Source organism: Colius striatus, chromosome 22, assembly GCF_028858725.1.
Source record: "Colius striatus isolate bColStr4 chromosome 22, bColStr4.1.hap1, whole genome shotgun sequence".
NCBI lineage: Eukaryota > Metazoa > Chordata > Aves > Coliiformes > Coliidae > Colius > Colius striatus.
In genome coordinates, this window is record NC_084780.1 from 6,383,656 (window position 1) to 6,405,344 (window position 21,689).

The window sequence follows — 21,689 nt, forward strand, 5'->3', positions numbered from 1 at the left end:
CTGTTGTAGGTTATTAAAAGCACTTTGCACCCATGCAGGGAGAGACCCAGGCTGCTCCCAGGGAAGCCTCTGCCTCCCTCACCCCCTCCTGCCTGGGCACAGGCTTTCTGATGTCCTGGTCTGTCCCTTTTCAAACCATTGTGGGTTTGAGCTGAGCAGGAGCTGCCTGAACCCCACCAGGCAGCTGCTGAGGGGTGAAGTGGTGCCAGTGGAAGTCCTGGAGCACCAGGAATCATGTGCCCACTGTGGGGCACCCACCCAGGAGTGTGCCAGGAGCTGCCTGGTCCTGCAGCCCTGTGACCTCCCAGTGCCACTTTGGCTTCATTTAACACAAACACTGTAGGCACAGACATAGCTTGGACCAGCCAGCTTGAATAAAGATGGTAGGGATAAGTTAATGCAGCTGGCATGCTACTTCAGAAACAGGTGCTGCAAGTTAATCAATTGGGCCCTGGGTGATCTCATGGGCAGAAGCAGCATATAAGGAGGTAGCTAGCAAAGGAAGGGTGGCTTCGAGTCAGCTCTGGTGGTTGTACTACGTTGCCCCTGTACGTCTCTGCACGTGCATTACTTAGACCCTCTACGTCTTTGAGTGATTATTGCCTTCACAACAACAACATTTGGTGACCCCGACGTGATTCGCTGAATCGGTTGGATCAAGAACCCTCGGCAGAAAAGCACTTGGATTTCTGCTGGAAAAGGCAAGTAATCTGAGCAAACTGATATAATGGGAAAAATGCTAAGCAAAGAGGAAAGTCCTATTGACACCCTCCAGCATATCCTTGCGGAAAAAGGATTCAATTATGAAAGAGAGCCTTTGCTAAGGCTTGTAAGATGGGGACAGGAAGTGGGTCTCTTTGCTTCCCCCCAAGAAGTGTATGAAAAAGGACACTGGGAAAAGCTAGGAGACATGTTGAATAATGCTATTGGCTTGTGTAAATTGGTATCATCCATTATACACCAGCTAGAAGCTGAGCGTGCTGCCGCTGCTGCCATGAAAGCAGAAGCTGCTGCACCATCTGCGTTCCCAGTGGATGCTAAAAGATTCTTTGGAGGTGGTGACTTTATAGTGCCATCGGCTCCACCTCTAGAAGAAAATACTCAGAGATTCTTCGGAGGGGATAATGTTGTAATACCCTCGGCTCCACCTCTGGAAGAGGAGAGCATGGATGTGAGCCCACCTCCCCCAGAACCCCCTAGAGCACCGTTCCAGGAGCCGAATACACACATTGCTTCTCCTCCCCTCCCACCCACCCTTCACCATCCTGCCCCATCCCACCCTTCTGCTATACCTGAAGGAGTACCTAACAGAGAACGGAAGGTACGTTTTACAAATGATATGCCGTTGCCCCTGAGCTCATCAATCCCTGAGTGTATTCCTCTGCCATCATCACCCCCAACTTCTAGTGAAGATCAACAAAGACAATTATTAAAGGAAGAGTTAATACAACATGGAGAAGATATGAAACACACTTTGGCCCAGCTGGAGGAACTGATAGAAAAACCAAAAGCAACAGCTAATCAGCTGTTGGAACGAATTAATGAATTAACCAAAACAAAGATTAAAGTTTCATCCCCACAGGTACTCAGAGATCCTCGTCCAGATGATTATGATCCGGCTAAGAAATGGAGAGGCCTCATACGTGATGCGGTAATCGAAGGCGAATTTATTCCGCAAGCCTTTCCAGTAATAACAGCACAAAGAAAACGACAATGGGCACCTTTAGATTGGAAATTGGTAAGAGAAGGCCAGAAAGCAGTAATGCAATATGGCTTGTCCAACCCATACGTTCAGACATTACTAGATCATATTTTTGCCAGTGGGTTAATGACTCCATTTGACTGCCGGAAGCTTGCAGAAACTTTCCTGAAGCCCACTCAGGTATTATTATGGGAGTCTGAATGGGAAAAAAGAGTTGATCTGACGGTGGTGGAAAACATGGACTTACAACAGGGAGATCCGCGGCGAGTTGTCACAGCAGACATGATGCTGGGTAAAGGAGCATTCGCTGATCCTCAGGTACAAGCCCGGCTGCATGAAGCTATCTTGCAGCAAACACAGACACTGGCACGTCAGGCATTTAAGATCGTTCCTGATATGGGGGTGCCAGTTCCCTCATATACAACTATTATTCAAAAACCTAATGAGCCTTTCATGACCTTCTTAGACCGCCTAAGAGCAGCTCTGGATCATATACCAAACATGTCGGCTGAAGTCAAGGCGGAAATAGGGTTACACTTAGCAGTTGCTAACGCTAATCATGATTGCAAAAAGATCCTGCAGGCTCTCCCGCGGACAGCAACTTTGGTCGACATGATAGAAGCCTGCTCTAGGGTAGGATCGTCAGCACATTTAGCTGAGGCAATGGCAACAGCATTGAAACCTTTAGTTCAAGCCCACAAAGGAGATCGGAGGCCAAAGTGCTTTAACTGTGGAAAAATAGGACACGTGAAAAATCAATGTCGGTCCAGACCATTGGTATGGACAAACAGCTCCGCCAGGCCATCTGGGTCCAATGGCAGATTTCACGGTAATTGTTACAGATGTGGCAAGTTTGGCCATAGAGCCACTGAGTGCCGCTCTCGAGTGGCCAGACAAACAATGCATAAGGGAAACGGGTTGACGAGCGCAAAAAGGGCGAGCGCGATGACACAAAAACGCCCTTCAACACCAAGAGCTGCCTGGATGGCCTCAGATCAGCCACTGCAGGAAGCGCAGGAGTGGATGTGGAAACAGCAGTAGATGTAACCATCCACAACACAGAGGTAACAATTATCTCCTCTAACGTTAATGGACCCCTTGGCTATGGATTAAGCGCTTTGCTTTTAGGACGGTCATCGGCCTCTCGACAGGGTATTTTTGTGCTCCCCGGTGTAATTGATGCAGACTATGAAGGAAATATTGGAATAATGGTTAAAGTTTGGCAGCCACCAGTTCATATACCTAAAGGAACTAAAATAGCGCAATTAGTTCCTTTCAGAGCTAAAGTTCCTTTCGCAGGAAGTCGTAAGCGTCGAGACGGTGGTTTTGGATCCACTGGAGTACCTGAGGTAAGACTGGCGGTGCCGCTTTCACAGGGAAAGCCCACTCAGACGGTTGTATTCCAACATCCAAATGGTGAACACATGGTTGGGTACAACACATTACTGGATACGGGAGCAGATGTTACTATTGTGCCATTATCCTATTGGCCAAAAAGCTGGCCTTTAGAGAACTTAGACACCCCTGTTGTTGGAGTAGGAGGAATACAGATGACAAAAATTAGCACAGACCTGATTTCGGTATGTATACAGGGCGAAGAGAATAGATGTGTGCAAATTAGGCCCTATGTAATGAATACTTCAGTTTGGCTTTTGGGTAGAGACGCCTTAAGCCAAATGGGCTTTCGTTTGTCAAATGAAAATTTTTAATGGCGGCCATTGATGGGCGACCAATCCTGAAGTTAACCTGGCTAACAGATAAACCAGTTTGGATTGATCAATGGCCGCTAAGCAAAGAAAAGCTCGCCCACATTCATGAATTAGTAAATGAACAACTACAGAAGGGTCATATTAAACCATCCACCAGTCCATGGAATACACCAATTTTTACTATCCCTAAAAAATCAGGGAAGTGGAGGCTGTTACATGATTTAAGAGCTGTTAATGCAGTGATGCAGGACATGGGTGCTTTACAGCCAGGATTACCCTCTCCTGCAATGCTTCCAAAAGAGTGGCCCCTGTTGGTGATTGACTTAAAGGACTGTTTTTTCACAATTCCCTTACATGAGGATGACAGTGAGAAGTTTGCCTTTACAGTACCATCGATTAACAAACAAGAGCCAGCAAAACGATATCAATGGACTGTTTTACCTCAGGGAATGAAGAACTCACCAACTATTTGTCAAACTTATGTTGCCTGGGCGCTGGCACCTCTGCGCAAAAAATACCCTCGTGTCTTATTTTACCATTATATGGATGATATCTTGATTGCAGGGAAAGGCCTGGACCAGCATCGCATTCTACAAGAAGTGAACCGACAGTTAAGCAACTCCGGGTTGGTGATCGCGCCAGAGAAGGTACAAATGCACGCCTCTTGGAAATATTTAGGTAATATTATCACTGATGCGCGCATTTATCCTCAGAAGGTGGCAATTAAAACAGATATTGCTAACTTAACAGACGTTCAAAAGCTGATAGGTGATATCCAATGGGTACGAACCATATGTGGTATCACAAATGAGGATCTTGCGCCACTAATGCCTTTGTTAAAGGGCTCAGTAGAGGCTGATAGTGCGCGAAGACTGTCTCGGCAGCAAATCCAAGCAATAGAAAAAATAGGAAGCAAGATAGTCAATAATTACAGTCATCGATATGATCCTGACTTGTCAATTAACATTGCTGTGATAAGTCAAAAACAGCATGTAATGGCAATCTTGATGCAATGGGATTCAGTAGCGAAAGACCCATTGAGGATCTTGGAGTGGATATTTTTGCCATATAATTTACAAAAAACAATTACCACGAGGCTTGAGGCAATTGCAAAAATAATAGTTAAGGCCAGGAAACGTCTGCTGGAAATAGCAGGGATTGAGGCAGACATCATTTTCCTTCCTCTCACAGATGAGTTCTTGAACTGGGCACTGCAACAATCTGATGAATTACAGTGGGCCTTATTGTCATATCCAGGAACTATAAATAATCATTATCCGGCCCATAAATTGTTCTCTGTTAAATTTCAAATGGAAGACCGGCCGTTGAGATCAGCAGTACCCGTTAAAGGCCTGACTGTTTTTACCGACGCCAGTAAGATCCAAGCCAAAGCAGGAGTGGTTTGGTGGGAAAATGGAAAATGGCAAAATCTAACTGTCCACTCCCCAGGCAGTTCAGTTCAACTGCTGGAACTGATGGCTGTAGTTAAAACTTTTGAGAAATGGTCAGACGTCCCATTAAACATCATCTCCGATTCCCTCTATGTGGTCGATGCTGTCACTCGATTAGAGAGAGCGCTGTTGAAAGAAATCTCTAATCAGAATCTGTATAACTTATTTCTGCGACTCTGGCATCAGATAAATGAACGGCAAACTGCTTATTATATTGGACATATTCGAAGCCATTCGGGCTTAAAAGATGGCCTATCAGTTGGCAATGAAATTGTTGACAGGATAGTGGCAGCTCCTTTATTGATACCTACGGGGCCAATAATTGACAAATTTTCTCAAGCCCGAAGATCGCACGATTTTTTTCATCAAAGTGCGAAAATGCTGGCGAAGCAGTTTGACCTGACCATATCGGACGCTCAGGGTATTGTTTCCACGTGCCCTGCATGCCAGAATCAGATCGGCCTAGGTGTAGGAGTCAATCCCAGGGGTCTGGCACCATTAGGTATATGGCAATCAGATATCACTGTCTATGCTCCTTTTGGGCGATTTAAACGTATACATGTTACTATTGATACTTATTCAGCCATGGTCTGGGCCACAGCCTTAACCAGTGACAGTTCTCGAGACGTCATAAGACATTGGAGGAGTTGCTTTGCTGTCCTTGGTGTTCCAAGAGAGATAAAAACTGATAATGGCTCGGGATACATAGCCAGTAAAACACGTAAGTTTCTAAACTTATGGGGTGTTAAACATACTACTGGTATCCCAGGAAATTCCACCGGTCAAGCCATTATTGAACGGACACATCAAACCTTAAAAGGCCTTCTAGAAAAACAAAAAACGGGGGAAGAGGGGGTGAGTCCTCAAGACAGACTAATGAAAGCCCTTTATACAATGAATCATCTCAGAATTGTGGCAAACCGGAATGAACCACCGGCATTAACACACTTTGCCCAAATGAGTCGGGATTTGGATTTTACTGACAAACCTAAAGTTTGGTATAAGAATCCCACTACTGGAGAGTGGCAAGGACCTGCAGATCTGTTAACGTGGGGAAGAGGCTATGCTTGTGTCATTACAGATCAAGGTCCCCGATGGATTCCGGCAAAATGGATCAAGCCACATCAACAGAAAGGACTTAACTGTAAGACCAATGGAAAAAACAATCTTGAGGAAAGAACCAAGTGATCCACCCTCAATCCATCACTCTATTAAAATGTAAACCCTCGCAACTGTGGCACCACTTAGGCTGCTGTAAATTCCTTCAGCTATAAAAGAATTAAAGAACTTAAGATGACCAACAGATGAAGAGATACTTCCATCTTATTGATAATGCTCACAGATCAGCATGCTAAAGGATCTGAAGAAAAGTCCGGAACTACATCAGGAAAAAGAAATATCAGTGGAGCTACCAAGACCTCATCCCTTCCTGCCAGTGTGCGTCCCTCCTACCAACACATATCAGATTGTTTATTTTGACTTTATGGATTTCTGTATTGTATTGTTCAGCGATGTAGCTGTTATTGACCTTTTGTTGTAAACTCATGGCCATGGGTAAAAATATTTATGTTTTCTTCATGTACCTTTAATTCTGAAATGTGTTGTTAAAGGCTGGCTGGTTCAAAAAAGAAAAAGGGGGGAATTGTAGGCACAGACATAGCTTGGACCAGCCAGCTTGAATAAAGATGGTAGGGATAAGTTAATGCAGCTGGCATGCTACTTCAGAAACAGGTGCTGCAAGTTAATCAATTGGGCCCTGGGTGATCTCATGGGCAGAAGCAGCATATAAGGAGGTAGCTAGCAAAGGAAGGGTGGCTTCGAGTCAGCTCTGGTGGTTGTACTACGTTGCCCCTGTACGTCTCTGCACGTGCATTACTTAGACCCTCTACGTCTTTGAGTGATTATTGCCTTCACAACAACAACAAAACACTTTGCTGTTTCCAGTTCTACCCTTTCTGTGAAACAGCAGCCAGCAGCCAGGTGAGCTGGTCAGCTCTGCCTAGTGTAGATTGGTAGCACATCAGCTTTTCTGTCTGAATTTGCTTATGACCTAGAGAATTAGTGGAGGGGATCTGTTATCCTGCCAGGGCACTCAGGACTCCTGCAAGCGAAGGGCTCCCCAGGGAAGGAGTGGTATTTGCTAACCTTTCCCTGGCTGGCTTTACATAATAGCACACTCCTCCAAATGTCCTCAGCCTGACTGGCTGTTCCCCTTCTCCTTCCCTCTGCATGGTGTTCTGCTCTTTGAATTGCAAGAGTGCTGCACAGTAAGAGGAGAGGCTGAACTCCTCATGTCACTCACCTTCCCCCTGTCTTCAGGGGCTGTTCTTAGAGACACCTCAGATCAGGAATTCAAAGGGAGGCACTTTCCAGGGTCTCCAAAGATCTCCTGCATCCATATGGCCAGACAGAGAAGAAAACCAAGCTGCAATCTGCCTGCCAGCCTGTCCTTACAGCACACAAGTTTCCTTCAAATTGTTTTTAGTGTAATCAGTAATGGTGAGGTTACAGTATCTCCTGGGCACAGGTTTGGTCACCACAAACACACTTCAGCCAAGTAAATTGTCTCAGAAGAAATGAATGTGAGGGTTGTGGCCTCAGATGTAGCAATGGGACATCCTCAAGGCCAAGCCTGGGATGAGTGAGAGGTGTCAGAGAGCTTTTGGATGTCAGTTCCCTGCTTGGCACAGTGGGAAAAGGGCCCTGTAGCCAGAGCTGGCCACCAAGGCAAAGCAGGGCTCGTGGCTGTGGGTGTGCTGCCAGGGCTGGGGACTCATCTCTGCTCAGGGGCCCTGTGGGAAATGTGGCAGCAACAGCCAGTGGTTCCCTCTGCAAAGAGCCAGTGCAGGGAGCTCCTCCTCACTGGCACCAGCACATCACCAGGGCTGGACACGATGGCCCATGATACTGACTGCTGACATCCCAGAGCCCTGGCACCAGCCCTGTTGCTGCTGCTGACATCCCAGAGCCTTGGCACCAGCCCTGCTGCTGCTGCCAGGGGTGCAGCTACAGAGCTGCCCTGGAAGCAGAGTGGAGCAGTGGAGGACGAGTGCTGGGGAAGCTCTTACCTGGGGTGTGATGTTGATAAACGAAGCTCTAGAGAGGTTTGTAACACTCATCTTGAGGACAAACCCTGTGGCTCCCCAGGCTGTGAGTGGTGTTGCTGCATTTGTTTCAACACAGTGGGGTTTGGGGTTTTTTTCCTTTTGAATAATAGACTTAACCTTCCAGAGCCTGGTGTCGTGCACGGTGCACTGCCCAAACGTCTGGCCAGGAAAAGTAACGTCCCTGTTCAGCTGAGAGCAACAGGGAGTGCTGGACTCTGCAATTCAAAAAACAAAGCTCAGCTGGGCCAGGGCAGCAGGTCACTGCTGGAGAAGATGTGGAATTAATGCTGGGAAAGAAGTGGGGTCTCGTAATCTGCAGCCAGGAGAGCCAGGGATCCCGTCTGAAATGGTCCCGTCTCGATTGCTTGAGCACAGCTTCACACTCCCAGGCTATGCAGGGGAATGCACAGCTGCAGAGCAGAACCTGTCGTGCCTGCACACATCTGAAAGTAAATATAAGCAGGTTCTGATCTATTTTTGGTTTATGTTTTGCAGAAGCTGTGCCCACACCATCACAGGTTATGGCAGGAGCCAGCAGACCCCTCCTCCTGCCTCCCTGAGGGAGGCTCTGCCAGCAACAGCCAGGGTGAGATGGAGTCATTCCTCCTCATCATCCTCCTCTGCCCCCAGAGCCTTCCTGGGGCTACACACAGAGTGAAGCCAGTGTCTACATGTGTGTGCCTCACTCCCTGCCCGTGCACAGTTTCCTACTCATCACGTCTTGGAGCCCAGAGCAGCCACGCTGCTGAGGATGGTGATGCAGGGAGGAAGGCCTGCAGGCACCAGGCTTGGCTGGGGCTGCCATTGCTGAGGCCTCTCCAGCCACTAATCAGCCAGGTATTATTCTCCAGTGCCTTCAATCCCAGTCTCCCTGTGAGGGCTGTGTGGCAGTCAGCAATTGGGCAAAGTGGGTGATTACTCTTTGTGCTCTCAGAGATAAGAGCCAGCATGTGAGAGGCCTCCTCAGAAAGGATGAAGCCATTCACAGGCTGAAGTTAAAAGAGTGTGAAGAAAGATAAGGAGCTGAAATGAGAATAAAATGAAGGTAGCAGGCACAGCACAGACAAGTAATCAACAGGAATTCATTAGTTTGTCAGGCCCAGGCAATGGGAGTGGAGGCAGGAGCCCAGAAGTTGAATGCAATCACTAGTACTAAACCAGAGCAAATGGAAATGGATTCTCCTTCTCTGTGTCTTTGAAGAGGAAGGAACTGCTGCCTGTGACCTGTGAAGGAGAGACTCACACCAGCCCTCTGCTCAGAAACAGCCCTGCCCAGTGTCCCAGTGCCCTGTGAGGTGTGAGGCAGCAGCTCAGAGCCCCTGGCCATGAGAACCCTCTGCCCTGGCTCTGTCACACACATGGTTGGCACGTTGTAGCCCATGTAGCCACCACCCTCCCACCCCAGTGCAGTCACTACCCTGACAGCACAGAAGTGTTTGCAGCTGCAGCTCTCACTGTTCTAAGCTGCCATTTACGTGTGTTTTTATTTCTACAGCTTCTTGCCAGTAGAAGCCCATCATTAAGGTAATTAGAACAAAGGCATTTGCCTTGTAATCAGCACTTATTTGAGAGCAGATAATTTACAGGCAAAAGTCATTAACTTATTGTTTAAATAATGTTACAGATACTGGCAGTACACTAGTGGTGCATTTATTAGATCCAACCATTTAGGGTATTGATGACATTCATTTCTTTTTTAAGCCTTTTCAATTTGATAGACACACATCAACCCTCCAGGAAAGGACAGGGTAGGTCTGAGACAGTCCCTGCATCCCAGGGAAGGACAGGGCTGAGCTGTGGGGAGCTGAGCTGAGCCATGGCTGTAGTTGTGGTGGCTGAGATGGCCCTTGCAAGGCCATGGGAATCACAGAGTCCCAGGATGGTGGGGGTTGGAAGGGCCCTGCAGAGCTGCTGCAGCCCCAGCCCCTGCTAGAGCAGGTTCCCCTGGCTCAGGGGGCACAGGAACGTGTCCAGGTGGGGTTGGAAACCCCCCGAGAAGGAGCCTCCACACCCTCCTGCCCCAGCCAGCCTCCATCCTGCTCAGCAGGGCCCTGCAGAACAGGCAGCCTTTGCCACTCAGAAACTGCTGTTTTTTCCCCAGCAGCATCTTTGGGAAGGTTCTTTGCAGTGACATTGTCCCAGTGAAGGTTGGTGTCACCCTGGCAGCCACCTTGCCAGGGGACAGGAGGGGACGGCGTCGCTGACATCCCCCCCACGGCTGCTGGAGCCCAAGTGTCTGCTCCTGTTCACCTGACAGTGATACATAACACAGTGCACCCCCCTGGAGGGCTCTGTGCAGGCAGCAGCCCTTCACTTCCCAGGTTTAAAAATAGTTCCAGGCATTATAAACAACCTTGCATGGAACATGACTTAAAACTTGTTTTTCATCCTATCTGTGTTCCTCGTGGGAACGAATGCTCTTATCTCCTCCTGTGTGTGCTTGGTTTACTGCTCAGGGCAGGAGAGGAACAGGAACAATACAGCACACCCAGCACCCAGCCTGGCATGAAGGAAATGATCTGTTTATTTATTTCTGCTGTTACAATGCTCCCAAGCTCTTCAGGAGCCCCAAGGTGAAGCAGCAGCTCAGCAGCCAGCAGAGCATCACTTGCAGCCTGTTACCTACCCAGCAGCAGCTTTCCAAAGAGAAAAATCAGACTTTGGCTCTTCCTCAAGAGCTCCTTTCTAATCCAAGGGTTGCCTGGCAGTCTCCACTTGCACATTTGCAGCTCTGAAGTTTTTACCTCCTGCTGAAGAGGTGTGAATTCTGCAGCAGGGAAGGCCAGGAGTCAGTGGGGTACAAACCCAGCTGCAGCCAGCCCTGAGCTGCTCCCGCCTCTGCCAGCCCCACGCCGCCTGCTGCAAGTCAGTGCACGGGCTCCCTCTTGGCTTCGGGACCTCCCAGTTGCCAGGGGCTGTGCTGTGAAGTCTGTGGGCGAGTCTGGCCCTGCTCTGCCCTGGGAAGGGCACGGCTGCCCCGCGGCTGCGCGCCGGGACCTGCTGTGCCACGCGGGGCTTTCCCCGAGCACAGGGGAAGGAGCAAATGCAGTCACACGGTTTTGCTGTAATAAGGCATTTTCTGTCCCCCTTGGGATGCCCTTCACTTCATCCCTGCACGGGGGTGGCTTTGAGCCTGGAAATGTGGGGGGTGTGTGAGGGATCCTCGTGCTGCAGCTCGGCCTCCCCAGCGTGGCTCTTCAGTCGGCTCCTACTGAAGCTTCCTTCCAAGCTCTCTGCAAGAAGCTGAATGTTGCAGTCTAAAGGCTTCTTATGTATTATTTGGCAGACAGTAGGAATCTGTTGAAAGTCCAGTGCAAATGAGAGGTGGGAAGACTGAGCTCCAGCCTCTCTCCAAGAGCTGGAGAGAACATTGCCGTGCCCCAAGGCACCACCCTGGGGCCTGAGGGACCACACTTCACCAAATGAACCTCAGTTAACCAGGCAGGACTCGTGCTGCATCTCCCCAGTCCTGTTACACTGCTCCCACCCACACACCCAGTACACCCTGAAACATTGGCTTGCTTTTTCCCCCTTCTTTTCACAGGCAGCCCCTGAGCAGCCAGCTGCCTGCCCACTGCTCTGGGCAGGGGTTGTTGCTTGCATAACGTGTGTATTTCCAGGGACCATGAAGGCCTGAAGGTGACTGAGGAATTTACTGACACAGTGAATTTCCCACTCTTGTTATTAGAAGAATTCTTCTCATGAAATAATTCCCACATGGAAGATGTGGTGAGGAAGCAGCTTCTCCAGGGCAGGTGCCTGTCTGTGGCAGTGTCCCAGCTGCTGTCTGCGGGCTCCTCCGAGCTCAAGGAGACACTTACAAATGAGCAACAGGCAGACAGCTTTACATGGGTTTATTTTCTTCTAGCACTGCTACAGTCTATGAGCTGTAACAGTTCTTTTTATAATAACCCATGAATATTTATGCTGCTTAATCATGAGGCAGCAATGGTGCAGAAACGATGCCCGACACGGTTTTGATGCTCTTGGCTCATGGCCCTGACACAGCCAGGACGGGTCTGTCAGTTGCCCTGCACAGGAGACTCTCCTGCTTTCCTGCTCCTCGTCCTCTGGAGGTTTCCAAACCCACCTGGACATGTTCCTGTGCCCTCTGATTGAGGGGAACCTGCTTTAGCAGGGGGTTGGGCTGGATGAACTCTGCAGAGCCCTTCCAACCCCCACCATCCCGGGCTTCCCACAGCTGCTGAGCGTGTGTGGGAGCAGTTGGAGTAAGAACCACCCGTGTGAGAGCAAGAATGAGCCTGGGCTGGGCAGGATGAAGGTCCTGGTGGGTCATACTGGGAATACTGGTGGGTCCCCAAAGAGTGGCAAGGAGAGGAGAGGCCCCTGAGAAGGGCTGGCTTGGCTAATGGGCTGTTCATCCCGTGTCTCCCACCGAGGTGATGGAGGAGTAATGTTCCACCTTTGTTGCATCCCAATAGGATCTGCAGCTTTCATCTTGCTTCTCCTCTCCCAGTCCTGGCAAACCACAACACAGGCCACTGCTGCCTGTCTGGCTGCTGTTTCCCCTTAGCCCACTGTGCTCTGGGAAACACCCCACTGCTGTGTCTTCCTGTGGAAGTCAATCCTCTGCACCTGATTCATGGGACGAGGCAGCATTTGATGTCAACCTGCAGTTAATTACATGTTCTTGCTAAAAATAATTGAGTAGCCTAAGTTCTGATCACTGTAATTGCATCCTAATGAATTTATGTGTCAACTTGTTATGTGCAACATCAGTGTGTTCTGTAAATACCAAATTAAGTTCATCATTCAGTCTTCAGGCCCCAAAGCACAGGTACCACAGAGCCCCAGGGTGCTGGGGGCTGGGAGGGTCCTGCAGAGCTGCTCCAGGCCCTGCTGCAGCAGGTTCCCCTGGCTCAGGGGGCACAGGAACGTGTCCAGGTGGGTTTGGGAACCTCCTGAGAAGGAGCCTCCACACCCTCCCAGGGCTCCCTCACCTCAGCACCAAAGGACTTTCTCCTCCTGTGCCAGTGGAAGTCCCTGTGTTCCAGCTTATGCTGGTTACCTCTTGTCCTGTCTCTGGTCACCACAGAAAGCAGACTGTCTCCATCCTCTCTGCTGCTGGTGCTTTACCAGCACATGGAAGGGGCTCCCTGGGCAGCCAGAGAACAGCTGCAAAACCAGACATTAACCCAGCCAACAGACATGGGGAATCCTGTTGGCTTCACTGGCAGTCACATGCCAATAATGCTCTTCATTATTAATTGTTATGACAGAACAAGACCAGAAGCTTACCTGTGCTCCCCGAGACTGAAATGATGCTGTGCTCCCATAATGGCTCTTCACAGAACATTGCTCTCATTGTGTTTCATGTTTGCCACTAAAACACCAAGTACAGCTCTCCTACAAAGCTGTGCATGTTAGTTAACCTCATTAAATCCTAAAGGATTAGTCAGCTGTTCCTCAACCACGGAACTGTTAGGAAACATCTAAAGCTCCAAGTTATGTGGCTTGGAAAGTGATTTTCTAATGCTCAGACTTCAAAGGAGTTTGGAAATCCTGCAGCGTGAGGGAGACAGACAAACGTTAATCCACTGGAATGCTGCTTAATGGCCTGGGTAATTTTTGTCTTGATAGAGCTTTCCAAGCAGCTGAGCAGGGAGGCAGCCTGGAGATAAGCAGAGGCTCAGCTTCACCTTGTCCCACCCCACTCATCACACACCGTGTCCTGGAACCCGCGGATGACAGCGCAGGCAGGTACCTGGGACGCCTGGGCTTGTAGGAACACGGGGACACTGACCCTCCTGGGGCCCATGAGTGGGTGATGGGGGGCAGAGGGAGCCCGTGGCTGCCCAGGGCTGACCACAGGCATGTGTCCCACCCAGCGATGTCCATGTGCTGCAGGTGAGCCTGGGGAGAGCTGTGTGCGCACAGGCGGAACGTCTCCCCTCAAGAGAGAGCTCTGGGGAGCCCTCACCTTGGCACAGGACGGGATTAACCCCCCCAGGGCCAGGCACTGCCTCAGGGCTTCACACCTCAAGCTGCAGTTGGATTTGCTGAGGAACCCGTCACCACTGGAGCTTTGTGGGGACTGCCCTAGCTCCAATAAATAATGCTGTTAACTGTGGAGCAATGAAGGAATGAAACACACTGCATTTTGAGAGCACAAAGCACCAAACCCTACTAATTAATTAAGCTTCACAGCCCCCCCATGAGATGGAGAGGTAATCACCCTGTGCATGCTGCCTGCAGGAGCAGAGACAAGGGCATTTGCTGTGGGAATGGGGGCTCTGTCCTGTAACAGCAGAAGCACAAGTGGCACTTCAGCCCTGAGAAGCCTCTCCTGGGGCAGACAGGAGCTGGAGGAGCAGGATTTGGGTGCTTCTGTGTGGTGCTGAGCTGGGACAGGGCCCTGGAGGGCTTGGTGGGGCAGAGCCGCTGCAGCTCCTGCGGCCTCGGGATCACTGAATCCCAGGTTCCCCACTCCTAAGTGCTGGGGGATGTCAGTGTAATGGAAGCAGCCAGCAGAGCAGTCAGGGAGCCAGGCTGAATAATGTATTTGCTGGTGTGTTATCAGCTGAGAAACCTGTTAGTAATAAAAATACATGAGAAGAAGCAAGAGGACATGAATGTTTAATGGCACGAGGGCATCCTCCAGGATAGCCAGTGCTGAGGCTGCCTGGTGTGAGGGGAGCAGAGCAGCACTCCTCCTCCCCCAGGCACAGCTCTGGAGCCTCCTGCACTGCCTCACCCTGCACTCCTTGCCTTTGCACCTTTAGTCAGTCCTCGAGCTGTTTCTGCATGTCCTTGCTCCATTCACCTAAAAATGAAAGGCACTTCAGAGAGCAGTGACAGACCCAGGTAGTTGGACTCAATGACCTTAAAGGTCTTTTCCAACCAAAATGATTATAAATGATTCTATGATCCCACAACTCCTGATGTTGGCAATGGGTAGTGCCTGAGGCTGCAGGGGCCATTTCCCAACAGGTCACTCCCTTTTTTTCTCTTCCAGGGAGTCTTTGAAGGGCTGACACTGACAGATGGAGAAGCCTGTGCTCCACCACACCGTCCTTCACTGTGAGGTCAGGCTGTGGAGGTGAGAATGGCATCTGTAAAAGAGATCCATCAGCAAAGAAAGGGAAGTCCCTGCCTTCTGAGAGGGAAGATCATTTTGACATCTTAATTATAAGTCAGAGGAAAGGTTGGTGCTGGAATGGTGAGCTTTAGAGATTATTATATTGTCATTATTCATTAGTGACTACAGAAGAAATTAGCTCTAAATGATAATGGGAAGGTATAATGGCAAACCTAGGAAGCTTCTATTATATCCCATTTACTCCTAAAGAGTCCTTGATCACAAAACCCAGTACTGATCAGGTTTTGGTCTGCAGTGACAAATATTGCTGTATAAACACTGCCAGGGGGGGAAAAACCCCAAACATCTAGCAAATGTCTCACCATCCTTAGAGCCATCATTTAACAACGGGGTTAAACTGCCCAGGAGCTGCAGAATTGTGGGTGTCACAAGGTAGTGCTGGTGCTTCTGTCTGGCTGATACTGGGCATGGGCAGGAAGGGAAGGGGGAAAAAAGGCTTAGAGAAAGGTGTCAGGCCAGTGCCCTGTTGGGAACAGGGACATTTGTAACTGGGCTCTGGTTCTGACACTGCCCTTAAATGTGCTGGAGCCCGTGGGGAGATGGAGAGACCCGACCTGGGAGCTGAACACGCTGCAACAGCGGCAATTTATTTCTCAGTTAGTGGCTGCTCAGTCCTTGCACCTCACAGCAGGATTGCCATGGCAGCCACACAGAGTGAGCAGACCTTTCCTGCTCCAGTCTGAGCGAGCTGCAGCAGCCACTTCCAGCCCAGCTCCAGGGCCCCGAGAGCCCCAAGCGTGGCAGCGGCTGCGGGACCCCGCAGAGGGTTTGTGGGGGAGCTCTCCCGAGCCCCAGGAGCTGCAGCCTGGGCAGGGCTCTGCTGGGGTTAGTCCATGGAGTCCCCTTCCCAACGCTTTGTGCTCCTGCTGTTTGCTGAGGAGAAAAATCAAGGGGCCAAAGCCTCTCTGTGGGTCTCCTCTGAACCCTGGGGGTGTGTTTTTGCCAGGTTCTAGAGCAGCGACACCTGGACGACTCCTCCCTTGGGGTGAAGTCTGTTCTGTCAGAGTGTGTGATTCCATTTCTTGAAGGAAAATGGAAATTAACTTAAAGCCACTGTAAGAAGCTTATTTCAGTGTGCCTGTAGTTACTGCTGGGGCTGTATAAAAAGCTTTCTTTAAAACTTATATCCAAGTTATTTGGTGTTGTTATTGCTCTCTGTGTTGTGTCTGGATCTTCCAAACAGCAAATCATTCTGCACTTCTCTTGGTTCCTTTGATAATATATTTTTATGACAGATCTACTGAGACTCTTAACTACATTATTAACATTCAAAAAGGAGTAATGGGGACAGTCTTTTCTAAATAAGTCTGTAAAGAGCCTTGCATGCCATTGCTGCTGCTTAAATACTAATCACGGAAAGACAAGAAGTGTATTAATCATATGGCTTTGTACAGAGCAGTGTAACCAGATAGGAGTTATCATGTTGCCAGGAATAAGGAATGCAGCCATCCTTCATCAGCTGGGCAAGCATTATTTGCTCAAATGATGTGGTTGGAAGAGATCATCACAGGGACAAAACCAGCCATGTCTGCAATAGCAGCAAACCAAAAGGCTGGTGCTGTCAGCCTGAACTGACACCTCAGACACAGGGAGGGAGCTCTGGAGAAGGCTGATGCATGTGCTGCAGCTCACAGAGGCAACCAGTTCTCCTTCCAAGGACAAGAAAGGCAGGAGATGTGTTTTTCTAGTCCCAACACTCCACTGTTCCTCCTTAGGTCGTGTTTCCTAGGTCCTATTTGTTGGAGCGTGGCCAGAGCCAGGCACAGAGCTGGGGAAGGGGCTGGAGCACAAGGGGCTGGGGAGGGGCTGAGGGAATGGGGGTGTTGAGCCTGGAGAAGAGGCTGAGGGGAGACAGGAGCACTCTCTGACACTCCCTCACAGGAGGCTGCAGGGAGCTGGGGGTCGGGCTCTTCTCTCCAATAACAAGAAACAGGACAAGAGGAAACAGCCTCAAGTTGCCCCAGGGGAGGTTGAGGCTGGAGCTGAGGCAGAACTGTTTCCCTGAGAGGGCTGTCAGCCCTGTGCCAGGCTGCCCAGGGAGCTGGGGGAGTGCCCAGCCCTGGAGGGGTCCCAAAGCTGGGAAACTGAGGTGCTGAGGGCCAGGGGTCAGTGCTGGGCTCGGACTCTCAGGGTCCTGGAAGGCACTGGACTTCCAGGGGTGGGCATCTGCTCTCAAGAAATTGGATTTTCCTTCTGCACTCTCTGGGGAAGTTTGACTGGGTATGGACATCCTGTGCTTGTGGTGCTGCTCCATCAGCTTGGTTTGCTCTCACTTGTTCCCCCAGCTCTTCACACAGCCAATACCCAGTTAGGAGAGAGAAAGTGCCTGGTGAAAGGAGCAGGAGCCGGAGAGGAGCTGGGGATTACATTTATCAGGCAGAGACTGGGATAGGCTTTTGGACCATGTCAGCTATCCCAAATCCCTGTGAACGGGGCTATGAAACTTGACAAGGCTGCTACAGATATTGCAGATCCCATTAAAGATGTAAAACCACTGACAGAGCTGAACTGCTTACAGATGTAACTCGGCTGCTGGGGGAGCAACATCGGGGAGAAGGTTCAAGCAGGGAATCTGAGTGGGTGATGATCAATTCCTAAGTTGTCTGGCTCAAGTCATAAAGGTGCTTCCTGAGCTGGCAATAGCCTCAACAATCCAGCTCACCGAAGTGCTGGCAGGGGTGAAGATTTGCCTCCATAAAGGTCACGTGCAGGAGACTTTGGAAGTGTTCAGACCTCAGGGCACACACTGCAAGCTGTATATATGCCAGTAAGTCTCATACCTGGAGGAGAGTTGGCCTGTGACACCCACTAGCCAGGGCTGCATCCTACAGCCAGCAAATGGGCATCTCCAGCTCCTGAATCCAGCAGCAGCCATCCATCCTCTGTGCCAGCACACAGGAGGGGGTGAGGATTTCTGCTGGAGCCAAGTCAGGGCCTAGGAGCAAAGCCTGTGGCTGCTTGTGAAATGATCTTGGTGCCTCAGCATGGCAAAGGGGGGATGTCTCCCCTCAGTGATGCAGAAGGGAGAGCACCAAATGATGGGAGCAGCGGGGGTCAGGTCGGTTCTCCCTAAGAGCTGGGGTGTGTGTTCACTTCCTGAGCATGCCCTGACTGCAAATACCTGGGTGAATTCATGAGCAGGCTGCCATGACAGCTCCCTGCCAACCTGCCTCTGACCCTCTGCACGTGTGTCCTTGCAGTCCCAACCCCTCAGCCCTGCTTCTCTCCCCTCGCTTTTCTCCAGCCTTGATTTTTCTGCACAGACCTAGACTTAAACTCTCCATTACTACTTGTAGGCTCTAAATTCAACATGTAGACTTCAGACCCGTGCTTAGCTGTGATTCTGTGACTATGGGATGCTCAGTTCCCTGTTAGAGCCTTTATCCCCACTTTGCTTCTGTTGGCACCCGCGGTGCTTGATCACATCCCCTCGGCTGTGAGCAATTTGCATAGGCTGCTGCTTTATTCACTTTGACAGCTCCTCTTGGTTCACCTTGTTAACTCTTCTACTAAAAACTACAGCAGCAACCAGCTTGCCCTTTGCAGCAGCCATCCGTGGAGCGATCTCTGTAGCTACTTGGTTTGGTTATTACCCTGGAAGTTTTGCCTCTGGTGCCTGAGCTGGAAACACCGCAGCAGACGAAAAGCACTTGAGAGCCTATCACGGTGTGCTCTGTGCTCACCCACATCACACCTGCTGATGGGAACGATTTCTCCTCTTTCAGAAGTGCTTTGTTTGTTGTTCTCTATCTCATTTTTATTTCCTTTGCCAGCTTGAGGGTAACTAAACACTGCAGTCATTGTGCAGAGCAGATCCAGCCCAGGTCAGGGGCAGACTCATCAGATGACCAAGCTTTTAACCTCTTGGCAGACACTTGCATCAAGCAAACAAACCATTTGGGGGGCTTTGTGTTTTCCCTCGTGTTCTCCATTGCAAGGATCTGCTGGTACACAGCCTCCTTCCTTGGAGGTTTCATTCATTTTGGGAGCATTAAAGGCATTTGTGGTGTTTCAGGTGTGAAACCTTGTTGAGTGTGCAGCTGGGAAGTTGAGGCTCGAAGGGGATCTGAGTGGAATTCATTTGCTGCAGCATCTTGGTCAAAACACAGTAAATTCCCCACCCAACACTCCTGGTGTGTGAGAAAGTGTTACATGATTATTTATGAGACATTCAACACCTATTGCATGTAACGACCACTAGTTGGTAGCTGCCTTGCCCGAGGTGGAAGGGGGGCAGACATGGACACAATGCTGCTGTTCTGGCTGGTACTGCCTCTCGCCTGTGTGCTGACAACACCTGTATTAAACATAGGCAGATTTATGGAGAGGCTTTGTATGGCTGAAGCATTCATTGCTACTGAGCCACAGCCTGCCAGGCCTGATACATTTGTGTTTCCCAGGTGAAGAGCCGAGACTCCAGGGCTTAGTAAGCCCAGGTTGACACAGATCTCTATTAAGACTTGGGTTTATTCTCTAAGCTTTCCTGGAGCTTGACAAAATTCCCTGGTAAGATCTGCTTGCATGGCAGCTTTTGCTTCTGTACAAGTTCATTTATCATGTGTTTAAAAGTTTGCCTGCAGGTAGCTGCATCTCAGGGTCACACCATTTTCATACAGATGGTCCTGGATACATCTGTCCACAGAATGGCAAGTGCCTGGCTTTGAGCCACTCTCACCCAACTGTGATTTGTTTATGCTTCCTTAGAGGCCTGAAGCTTACTGAATAATTTGTTACCCCGTGCTTGTTTTGAGATGAGTGCTTCTGTTAGGGAGGAACACTGTGCCTACTGCTCCTCCCTGGCTACTATTTTTGGTTTCAATCAATGCACTGCAGTCAACCCTCACTGCTAGTTCTCCCAAAAGCTTTAACAGCATTGTGGTCAAGCTGAGTTGTGTTCAGACAGAGCTCTCGTGTGCCCAGTCTCTGGGAGGATGGCTCATAACACACTTCTGCACATCCATATGTCTGCACGTGGCTCTCCACTGGTGCAATTCATGTTCATCTTTGCTGAGGATGGAACTGTTCTTACTTTATGGGGGCATGTGTTCATTGAGTATTTGGCCTTTGTCTGGGTCTCTTCCCTTTGAGCCCAGGACTGATGAGCTGTGTGCAGCACAGGCAGTTGCACTGCAAGTGTCGGGCACCACAAGAAGGACTTTGGAGGAGCCACAATTCCCTTTCTGTCCTCTCTGAGAAAGTGTGTCTTCATGCTCTAATTAAACAGCAGCCTGACATGTTGTTGCTGTTTTGATTGCTTTTGAACTTTGGCAGCGTGATAAACAAACTTTGCTTCCCTGCCTACCAAGAAGTTGCACTGCCTTGAAGCAGTTCTGATGTGGCAGAGCTCAGCACCCTGTTTTCATGGCATCTGTACACGTGCTGATGCCAACAGCAGAGAGGGACTGCAGCTCCCATGGCTTGACGAGGGAGGAGCTGGAGATGCTGGAGCACTGATGTCTCTGATGGCCCCTTTTAGCTTGCTAAATCATGAGATCTCAAATGTTAGTGCTCTGTAAATACATAATCCTTCCCTGCTTGGGAGGCTGGGGCTGGTGGCGGTGCAGAGCACGTTCCTTCTGATCACTGCGAGGTGGTGCAGACACTTCACGTGTCTGTGTGCTGCAATGAGTAATCAGCAGGGAGGAAGGGAAGCAGGGCGAGTGTGCTGCTTGTTATGTGGCATAAATGGGAGTTAAAATTGTCCATCACTTCTTCAAAGTTTGTTCCTGACAGAAAGCAGGTCCTTTGGGGTAAGATGCATGGGGTGGGCTACCCCAAAACAGCATGGTGGACTGGGGGCTGCCCCGAGCTCCAGCACTGTCCATCCTTGAAGGGCCCCAGCAGAGGGGACAGTGGGAAGCCCAGGGCAGGGCTCAAGGAGCCCTGTGGGCTGTGCACAGCTGTTGATGTGCCAATGCCTCCACACTCGGGGCACTGAGGAGGAGCCAGGGGATTAGTGAGTGGTGGTGAGAAAATCAATACATTCAACACCAGTATTTACTCTCTGGGAGAACGAGACTGAAAGGTAAATGTTCAGCTCCAGAAGAATCGTTCACCCAATGCACAACTAACCCTCACAACTCACTGGCACTGTGGAGGTGCAGATTCCTAGCATTTACAGAGAATTAGGCAGCTTTTTGGGTTTTCCATTGTATTGAAGCACGTGGTTAAAGACAACAGGACTCTGGCTTGAAGGAATGGCAGCTGCAGGACTTGCTGTTGTTATGTTATTACCTCTCACGTCAAGCTCTGCATCTCTGAAGCTGTTCCACTGAACACTGTGAGGATCTCACTGAGGTTTGAAAGCCTCAGTTGCTGAAAAGACTGAGATGCATTTTCCCAAGCCCCCTGTTCAGAGGGATGGATAAATGACCAACCCTGGAACCAAAAGGACAATCGCATCCTCCTTGAGAAGTCCACGCTGTCCACATATGCTTGTGTGTATCTCTGGCACAGGCCCCCGTCAGCAGCCCATCAATTATGGATCACACCCGGTGTCACAATTCCCGACTCAAATATTGAAGGTTGCCTTTAGATAAGGTGACAGTGTCCCTTTTAGTGTCCGGATGGTGAACGCCACACAGCTCTCAGCCTTTCTTG

At 49.9% G+C, this 21,689-nt stretch overlaps 1 protein-coding gene across 2 annotated transcripts; it reads left to right on the forward strand.

Moving 5' to 3' along the window:
* Positions 1-207: 207 nt before the first annotated feature.
* On the forward strand, positions 208-5,526 carry LOC133627565 (uncharacterized). 2 transcript variants are annotated; one of them, XM_062013806.1, is made up of 3 exons: positions 208-3,051; positions 3,976-4,089; positions 5,446-5,526. In XM_062013806.1, the coding sequence occupies exon 1, from the start codon at positions 728-730 to the stop codon at positions 2,741-2,743; it is 2,016 nt and encodes a 671-aa protein (XP_061869790.1). In that variant the 5' UTR covers positions 208-727; the 3' UTR covers positions 2,744-3,051; positions 3,976-4,089; positions 5,446-5,526. The 2 variants fall into 2 exon arrangements, with proteins under 2 accessions (XP_061869790.1, XP_061869791.1); XM_062013807.1 differs by having other exon boundaries at positions 208-2,766.
* Positions 5,527-21,689: the final 16,163 nt, after the last annotated feature.

What these genes read in the sequence shown, in the direction of transcription:
- LOC133627565 (XM_062013806.1), top strand. Translation starts at nt 728, where the DNA reads ATGGGAAAAATGCTAAGCAAAGAGGAAAGTCCTATTGACACCCTCCAG.